Source organism: Cynoglossus semilaevis, chromosome 9 (genome assembly GCF_000523025.1).
Source record: "Cynoglossus semilaevis isolate Cse_v1.0 chromosome 9, Cse_v1.0, whole genome shotgun sequence".
In the NCBI taxonomy this organism is placed as follows: domain Eukaryota; kingdom Metazoa; phylum Chordata; class Actinopteri; order Pleuronectiformes; family Cynoglossidae; genus Cynoglossus; species Cynoglossus semilaevis.
The window spans coordinates 6,156,826-6,166,142 of record NC_024315.1 but is presented as its reverse complement, the minus strand read 5'-3'; the positions used below and the strand labels follow the sequence as shown (position 1 = coordinate 6,166,142).

At 40.8% G+C, this 9,317-nt stretch overlaps 1 protein-coding gene across 6 annotated transcripts in view; it reads left to right on the top strand.

The window, feature by feature from the left end:
* pik3r6 (phosphoinositide-3-kinase regulatory subunit 6) overlaps positions 1 to 9,317 on the top strand; it is an 18,438-nt gene that overhangs the window by 5,365 nt on the left and 3,756 nt on the right. The window contains exons 1-12 of one of the 6 annotated variants that reach the window (XM_025058407.1): positions 1,563 to 2,533; positions 3,212 to 3,290; positions 3,509 to 3,589; positions 3,740 to 3,831; positions 3,939 to 4,007; positions 4,425 to 4,557; positions 5,190 to 5,259; positions 5,367 to 5,565; positions 6,402 to 6,549; positions 7,245 to 7,331; positions 8,049 to 8,295; positions 8,875 to 9,144. In XM_025058407.1, the coding sequence (XP_024914175.1) occupies positions 3,239 to 3,290; positions 3,509 to 3,589; positions 3,740 to 3,831; positions 3,939 to 4,007; positions 4,425 to 4,557; positions 5,190 to 5,259; positions 5,367 to 5,565; positions 6,402 to 6,549; positions 7,245 to 7,331; positions 8,049 to 8,295; positions 8,875 to 9,144 (1,448 nt within the window). In that variant the 5' untranslated portion in view covers positions 1,563 to 2,533; positions 3,212 to 3,238. Of the gene's footprint in view, positions 1 to 1,562; positions 2,534 to 3,211; positions 3,291 to 3,463; positions 3,590 to 3,739; positions 3,832 to 3,938; positions 4,008 to 4,424; positions 4,558 to 5,189; positions 5,260 to 5,366; positions 5,566 to 6,401; positions 6,550 to 7,244; positions 7,332 to 8,048; positions 8,296 to 8,874; positions 9,145 to 9,317 lie in introns of those variants that run through there. The other 5 variants (XM_025058406.1, XM_008316770.3, XM_008316772.3 and 2 more) reach the window with 5 other exon arrangements.

Sequence of the window (9,317 nt, the reverse complement as noted above, 5' to 3'; positions counted from 1 at the left end):
ACATAAATCTTCTCCTTGTTTTGCCAGACTTGCAGTTGTGTCAACACTGAAGTAACTAATTGCAAAACTTTTGAACTAAATCCCAATTTGACAGTTGCTGCAGATGCGGGGTATGTTTGTGGACTCTGTTTTTACTTGGCGTTTTTACAAGGACATTTTTTTTTTAATTCTTATGACCAAAGATGACCTTTCTTGATTGATCCAGACTTCATGTCTGAACCAAACGTCAGTCTCAGAAATTAAGTGTTGCCTCATTAGGAAAAGTTGTTTCTGTACAGTATGACACACACACACACACACACATACACACAGTCTTTGACTTTTGCAGGAGGGCTTCCTCATATTGTCCAACTTATTGTTGCAGGAAATCACAGTAATGGATGTCCTGGTCCTGCTCAGTCAAATGTTGTTTATTCGCGGTGTCTCTGTTTCTGCGTGTCTTACCACATTGAAACATTATAACCAGAGCAACCTGCCGGTTTAGTTAAACCACCAGAAGTAGCATAACTAAAACAGTTTGCTCTGAAACGAGGATTTTGCTTCCTCCAGACGTACACATTCTTTTTTAAATGTTCCGTCCTGACACTTCTGTGCACGTCATCGTTTTTCAGGATTAACCTGATCGTGCTACACTTTTTGCAGGTACTTTCCGACCTCATCCACTTTGTCAAGGTTTTTTTATCGCAGGCTGGGGATTTCCATTCATGAAAACAAAAATAAATAATAATCTGTTTTATGTTTTTAATCCCCGCCTCCGCGTGCGCGCACTTCCATGTTCATCCTGTTTTCTGAGATGTCTGTGTTATGCCTAAATTAGCATTAGAGCTGATTTATTATTGAAGGCAAAGGTCAGATGAGGGGAAGATTGACAATAAAAGGTGAACAGTCACAGAGGAAGTATTGTTTTACCTGCACCTGGAGTTGGCATGTGGCACATAGCTATAGCAGCAACTGACAACTGTGACATTTTTATGTGACATTTTTATGTGACATTTTTCAGAGAGTAGCACTAACAAAAACTGCACAGGTATTGGAACATTTCAGAAACTCAGCATTTTTCTTTCCAGGAACACATCATCAATCAATTTCTATTTTCATTTTTCTTGCCTACAGTCTTACATTTTATGATTTATCATCAACACAGGTTATATACTGAACACCTTTGGCAGTTACCATATCAGAGGCTCCAACTAGAACCATTCTGACTGTAAGGCAAAAGCACTAAAAAACACATCTAACTGAAACAGTCTGTACCATAATATGACATTATATTCTTTTTGGTACTTAAATTAAATTCTTACAGTATATGGTCACACTTAAGAGTTACATTTATATATATATATTTTTTTATTTGATCTTGTTCATCATCTGACCTACATATTAAACACCCCTGCATCAGTACCATCTCCATTGTACAGTAGTAATCTAGTGGCTGCATTATCATATCTTTGTGATTCTGTCGATAAGACTTTGCTGCAGTTGAAAACTCTGACACGTTCTAAGCAGAGGTGGCGCCAGTCATGAAGTAAATAATTGTGTGCTTCTTTTTGCTGCTTTCTGTTTGCTGTCTATATATAGTTTCATCTACCCACTCATTCAGACCAACAGGAAATGGTGTGCATGCGTGTGCGTGTGTGTGGGTTACATCAGTTTTTTAAGTAACCCTATAAGCAGACGACCTTAACAAGAGAAGGTGTAAGTTGAAACAGCAGCGTGTCGTGTCGTGCGTGCAGTGTGTTCGTACGTGCACGTTCGCTCGGTGCATTATATCCGTACAGTCCGACGCGGTTCGTATTTGTTTGTGTCAAATAAACAGACAATGAAAGGAAAAAGGAGAGACTCTTAGAGAGTCAGAGTCAAACCACGGCGTAGACAACAGGAAAACAGCAGGGTCGAGCTGCTGGAGCAGAGATGACAACTCACCGTGGCTGAAAAAAGTGCTTTTCATCTGGGGATCAGGGCCTTAATACATGACTGACTAAATCATGTCTTTGTTCACGTTGTGGCCCTGGGATGACCACGACTGCAGTGTGTGTGTGTGTGTGTGTGTGTGTGTGAATGCTTGCTTGAGTGGGGGACAGGGAAAGCGTGAGAGTAAAAGGTGAGTCACAGAGTTATGTAGAAAATAAGGGGGGAAAAACAGACTAAAAACAGAAACAGTCACATCGTACTGAAATAAACCTGATTGAAAAAGAACGACTGACCTGATCAACTAGGTGATAAGGCACTGTGTGTTACAAACATTCTCTCTCTCTCTGTCTCTCTGTCTCTCTCTCTCGCTCTGCGTCACACACACACATACACACCCCCACTTAGAAACGTAGGTAGAGCTAATCCCCATCATTGACTGTCTTGTTCTCACAAGAGGAAATGCTACCCTGCAATGAACTGCTGTCCTGGGTTTTTCACTCTCTCTCACTCCCCGTCTGTGTCTCTCGCTCGCTTCCTTCAAAGCATAGGAAACACTCGTGCGTGCTAGTGTGTGTGTATGTGTGTGCTGCTGCAGTTGGACCTCGTGTCTCTATGGAACCTGGTGAGTTGTCATATTTTTAGCACTAAGACATTTTTCTCGACCTACAGGTGTGTGACTTCACAGCGGTGGATCTTTTCGAACGATGTTTTTCATCTCCTCAGACTTGTGTAGGAGTATGAATGACTTTGAAACATGTCGACAGATGTTGAGCTGTCGTAAAATTCAAGAATTTCTTTTTCTTTTTCAGTATGAATGACTTTGAAACATGTCGACTGAATTTCTTTTTCTTTTTTATTCATTCTGCTTAAGTCTATATTTCTCACAAACTTCCTTCAGTCATTTTCTCTGTCTTGTCTGGCCTTAAATCATGTTTTAAATTTTTTTTTTCAGTTAAAAAAATTATTAAAAGTGTTTTTTTGCTCAGATTTTTTTACTGACTGAATTGTTCACTTTTCAGGATTGAAAAACCTGATCAAATTGAACGTAACGCAGACAACTGTTTGACTTAGTCCCGCTAATGTTTCAGGTCTGTTGAGTTCTCGTATGACGCTGTAAGAATACAGCGTCATACGAAGAGTTTTACTGACAGTCAGGAATGTCAAATGAACAACATATCGTCGAGTGCATATGAAAATGTGGCCGTTGTCTTTGAACCTGCACACTGTAGTGTTTCAGATACTGTATCCAACCAGACGTAGAGACTGAAGTTTCCTGTTCGTGTCTTGTCCTTAAACACAGCTGACAGAACCACAATGTGAATGAGCCATGGCCAACAACGTCCAATGGGATAACTCACCTGAGGTCATGGATCCAAAAGGTACAACAACACACTGTGTACTACATCATTACCTGTCGGATATAAATTCCACAGGTGACATGTCGTTAATATGAGAACAAATGTCGTTAATTGTGTTTTTGTGTGAGGCATTATAGAGCATGTGCAGAATGACATATAATCTCCATCCAATAATTCCACTTATACATGTGTAGTTCAACATTCTCCACACTCAGTTGGATGCTCCCCCACTGTCCCAGAGTCGGAGCTGTATCGCAGCATCAAGGCGGTGATGCCCAGGGAGACGGAGAACCAGCAACCCATGGACTGTATTAACAAGGGTAATTTACTGAGCAACAACAACAACAACAACAACAGCAGCAGAGCTTCATCACCGCTCAATCACATTGTGATGTGTTTGTTGTTAGTTGTCAGACCTGCTTTATGTTGGATGAGTGAGAAAATGAAGCATAATGTGTGTGTGTTTACAGGCATGCTCAGATGGACGCTTCATAAGAAGGTGAAAAACAACCCTGCCAACAGCTCCTCTTTGGTGTGGGTTCTGATAAAGGAGCTGGAAAGGGTACGTGTCTCCTGACTACTGTCTCCTGTAGTTGAACTGTTGCCGCTCTAGACTTTTTCTGTTTTTTTGTTTCAAATGTTAAGTGCAGCTGTATTGTCTCTGTGCAGGCTGAAAAATGGGATTCTCGCAAATGCATCATTCCTCTGCTCCACACTCTGATGTATGCCATCATTCAGGTAGAGTATTTTTTACTATACATTACTACAGGTAATACACAAAGGGATTTTTACCACTTGGAATTTCCAACACTTAAAGGAACTGATTTTTTTTTTTTTTTTTTTGGTGTCATGTCTCCGACCTTGTTCCACATACTGTAGCAGACGCTCCACCTGACTGACAGTTTTGTGGCTGGTACCAGTGATATAATTGTAACCGCAATGTAGTTGCAGGTTTTTATTGCAAATTGAATTAGTATGAGGAAGTTTGTTTTTTCATTATTACAGGAACAGAAAAAAACAAGGAAATGGATTCTGATAATTTTAGCATTCAGACACCATTTATTTGTCAACAACAACAGCACCTTTACTGACATAAACACACCAGCTTTAGTTCCAACTTGTTGTATTTTTTGTGTGTGTTTGCTGGTATACCAGACGGCCTACATTCCAGATGAGCTCTACAAGCGGATCTATGACTTTTGCAAAAGACTGATGACGTTCCCTCAACCCTACTGCACCGTCGGTCTGAGCTACGCCAGACAGATGAAGACTGAACGGGCCATTCCAGGTATAGAGCTGTTAAACCTAGACACTACAGGCACTCTCATTGATCCAAATGTAAAAAATGTAAAAAATAGAGAGGATAAAATATAATTATTAAAAATTGTAACATTATAAATGCACTTAATTTGTCCCAAAATTGTTATATTTGTATGGTCCAGCAAAAAGAACACTATGTGAGTAGAAATAAAAAAAAAAACAGAGCAGCAGATTAAAAACTGCAGCAAAATTTAACACAGAACATTACAGCATCACTAAATTCTGTTTACATCAGTGATGTTGCAGAACTTATTTCTCATATCAATGTAAAAAGTAAAGAAGTGATATTGGTTATCGTCCAAATGTAAACTCAAAAAGTTCAACAGTTATTTCTTAACCACGAATAACGTAAAATGTGTGACTTTCCAAATGTTATTTTAAAAAATGTTCCTAATAGCTGTATAAAAATACATAAACATACAAAAGAAAATACAACTGTATCTTTATATAAACTATATCAGCATTTAACCTGTTTCAGATTTCTTTTCCTTTGATAAGAACACACAATCTTATCGTCGTGACAACGGCTGCTAAAATCTGCTGTTGACGCTGTAAGACACGGAGGTCACTGTGTGTTGTTGAATGACTCTGTAACCACAGGTCTGATGTACCAGAGGATGGTCGCAGCAGAGCAGAGACTAAAAAACGACTACTACCCCTGTCAGGAGAAGTAGGTTCTGCTTTTATTACAGTCAAGTTCAACTGGGCCAAAATATATATTTTCTAGTCCTTTGATCTGTTGTACCTGACCTATGTCTGTCTCGTTGACCCTGGCAGAGTTTTTGTTTTGGCTGACCCAGAGGTCTTCTCTGATTCTTTGGGAAACTTCATGTTGGGCGACATCGAGGCCTCAGCTGTGGAGGCAGGTGGCGCTCTGAGCCCTCTAGATCACATGCGCAATGTTGTCCACCACTCCATCCAGGCTGCTTTAGGTCCAGAGCACTGCCATGGACCAAAACTGGCCCAGGCCTTGAAGGTCAGTGAAACCGTCACAGATATTATATAGTAAAGCTCAGCCGCTGTCTTTTCCCTGAATGCTTCTTATCTGATATGATCACTCAAGTGCATGTTTCTTTTCAGCTGTCAGAGCTGGGTCTGTGGCTTTGATGCAGTTATGTACGTGTGTTTTTATGAGCTGAGCTGTGAATAGTGTCACGAAACTGGTGAGCAAAACGGGACAGGAAGTGTTGACATGGCTCATTAGACACATATATATGCACCTATATATCTATATGTGTATATATGTATGTATATATGTACATATATGTATATATTTATGTGTATATATGTGTATATATTATATGTATGCAAATATGAACATATATATATATATATTATGTGTATATATGTATGTATACATGTACATATATGTATATCTTTTATATTTATATATGTATGTATATATGTACAAAGGAACAGCTCTGTAGAGCAGAATACTTTGATCTAAAGAGCATTTGAGTTGTGCCTGCTTTTTTCACTCTTCTCATAAACGGATGCCGAGCTGCTCCAGTCGACTGAGAAGTGTTGTGCAACACCTTCATTGACGCTGCGTGTAGAGTCGCCCCTCTCCTTCATGTGTATGAGAGGTCTTGTGTGCAGACCTCTGAGGTGTACGTGGACTGGGTCTCTTGGCAGTCGCCCTAAAGTAACACCTCAGCAGGATGCACACAAAGGCTGACACACGCACATGAAACTGGCCCTTAACCTCTTTGCTATTAATACCCGGTCTGTATGTATTTATCTTCCTGCGTGTGCTGTTGCCACTGTGTGCACTTACTCACAGTTCACTGTGTTTGTGTGTTTCTGGTACAGGACGTGGGTCAAGACGTGGAGTCGCACTTCCAGGAAGTGTTGGCGACTCTTGAGCAGAGCGTGAACGAGGCAGGCAGAGCGGAGGAGGGGGCTCTGAGAAGACGCCTGGAGAAGCTGTACAGTAAAATCCTCACTAACAAAGACTCAGGTAAGACTAAACTTCAGCCTTCAGTACGTATTTTCACACTGACAGCCACTAGAGGGCACTGGTGCGACTTATAGTCTGAAAAATACAATACATTTTTCAATCAGATTAACCAGGGGAATTAATCACAATTAAGTCTGAAAAATACAATACATTTTTCAATTAATCACAATTACTCGTGCTTGTAATTAATTACGTTAATCAGGATTACTCGTGATAAATCAACATCTTGCATCAAACAGAAAGGAAAAAAAAATAGATCAGCCGGTCGATGTAAAGGTTTCACGCCAGTTTCATGGATAATCCACATGATGAAATCATTCAAATCAAATTAACTTAAATTTCTTTAAATCTACGTTCATAGATGTTTGACCCATCAGTTTCTGTTGGGCTCAGACACAGACATGTCCTCGTGTCCTGTCTGTCAATGGTCTGTGTCTTTATTTAGACCGGATTTCTATTTCCATGACATCCACGTTTGTCTGTGCTTTTATCAATATCGTGTCAGCTGCCTGTTTGATGAACCTGCGTCCAGCTCATCACAGCAGGGAGTCGGACAGAAGAGCTGACATGGAGGAAGTCATGAGTGGGTGGGAGGTCTCGGGGTTTTGTTTGAGTGTTTTTGTGACAGTTTTTGTCTCTTCCTTTCATTCTTCCTGTGTGTGTATCTGTGTGTGTGTGTGTGTGTGTGTGTGTAGAGCCATTGTCCACTGGGCTGCTGTGTGACTCCCCTCTTCCTAACCCAGAGATGGACGTTCAACTGTGGACAGAAGAAGTGGACATATGTGAGTGATTGACACGTCTGTGGGGGGTCTGAAGGAAGTTGTTGAAGAATCAGACCCTTGTGTGTGACCCTTGAATGGTGGAGTGTGAAGTCATTCATTATACAAGCCACGCTTACGCTCAACAAATTGATCCATTCAGTCCTTTGTAATTTTGCAGTGTTAGTCAGTCAGTCAGTAAACAAACACTAACACTTCAGGGACAAGTTAGTTTTCTTACACACCATAACAAAAACATTTTAACTAATAATCACGTCCATCTGGTCTTCATCTTCTTTCACCATTTTAATTTTAATCCAGTATCTCTGTGGCTTTGGAAAACAGTCGCTAGATTTCCAGTTATTTATTCATCAGCGAATGTTTGGATGTGACTTTGTTTTCTTTGTAAAAGCACTTGGCAAACACTTGAAGTCAGGGATCTCAAACTTAACATCGAAGCCTCATTATTAATAACTTCCAGTGTGGTTTACTATGTCGGTAGAACGTTCACAAGAAATCAAACATTTAAATCATTAAACAACCAATGTAAAACACTATTACACATCACAGATCACCTCTGATAACGCATTTAAATCATTAAACAACCAATGTAACACATCACAGATCACCTCTGATAACAGGACAAGCCAAATTAGTATTTTTAATTGTGTGGCTGCACCAGTTTATTAAACGAATTCTCTCGTTTATTTTCACATGATACCTTTTTGTATTTGTTGACAGGGAGGGAGGTGGCCAAGTGGCTTCGATCTACCTTCATGTCAGATTCGTTCTCCCTCAGCGAGGAGCAGGAGGACTATCAGCTGGGAGACGCTCCCACTGAACTCATCGCATCTGAAAACACTCGACTTTCCGTCATGTCCACCGACAGCGGGATTGAAAGAGACCTCCCTGCCAACGCGGACTCTTCCCCGTCGTCCTCTCTGGACAACGCCAGCCTTAGCACTTCATGGCAGGAACCTGGCAAGAGGTTAAAACTTGATTTTTTTTATAAATACATTTTATTGTTTATGTGTGACTGTGTAGGATCACATACACTCCATAACTTTTTCCAGCAGAGGGCACTATAAATGAGTCATTTTACCCTGACCTATTAATTGAGAGACATATATGGGTACAGTGTTAAGGAGCTGAGACTGTCCTCAGCAAACTGGGTGTGACTAATATATTTTTTTGCAAGCATGATGGTTTGTTCATGCTACTTGTACTTCAGCATTTATTTTTTGGGCCACACTTTGTTTTTTACTTCTGCTTTGGGAGGTTGTATCCACTGTTGTCCTTTTAATAACTGGCTCAAACCGGTGTTTAACCCCCACATAAACATTCCCAGAAGTGCAGCATCCACAGAAAGACAGACCAAAATAAAATGCTGCTTGTACAGTCTCACTGCAGGTCAACAAAATGATTCAGTTACAGCAACACGTAAGAAATGCTGACAACACTTCCTGCACATTGAAATAAAGTGTTCAGCATCGGAACCCATAGTTTAGCGTAGTGTAGCTGTAACATGATCTGCTGGGAATGATCGTTCGATGTCATCTTCTCACAGCGATCAGGACTCGAGGCTGTCCAGACGTGGAGGAATGAAGATGAGGCCGTCGGTGAAGGAAACCATGGCGCTGATGCAGGACACGCTGGAGGATCACGAAGGAGGAAACGGAGGGAGGGCGAGGAAAGGAGGCACGCTGCAGAGGAGGGCAGGAACCACCATGATGCACACTCCCATCACCAAGCAGCATAAACACTATACTGCCAGAATAGTGGTAATGGGGGACGACAGGATCGTGGGCCGCCTGGCCAAGGCCTACTACCACTACAGGTGATTCAGGTCATTTAGTGTTCGTTTTAGTCACGAGATGTGAAGAGTGACAGGGTGCTGCTAATGGAACAGTAGCAGAGTTCAGGCTCGGGATTAATGATTATATTTAAAAAATAAATTAAATGAATTCTGGTAATTTTATGTGTTGTGTGTATGAATATATACTGTATGTT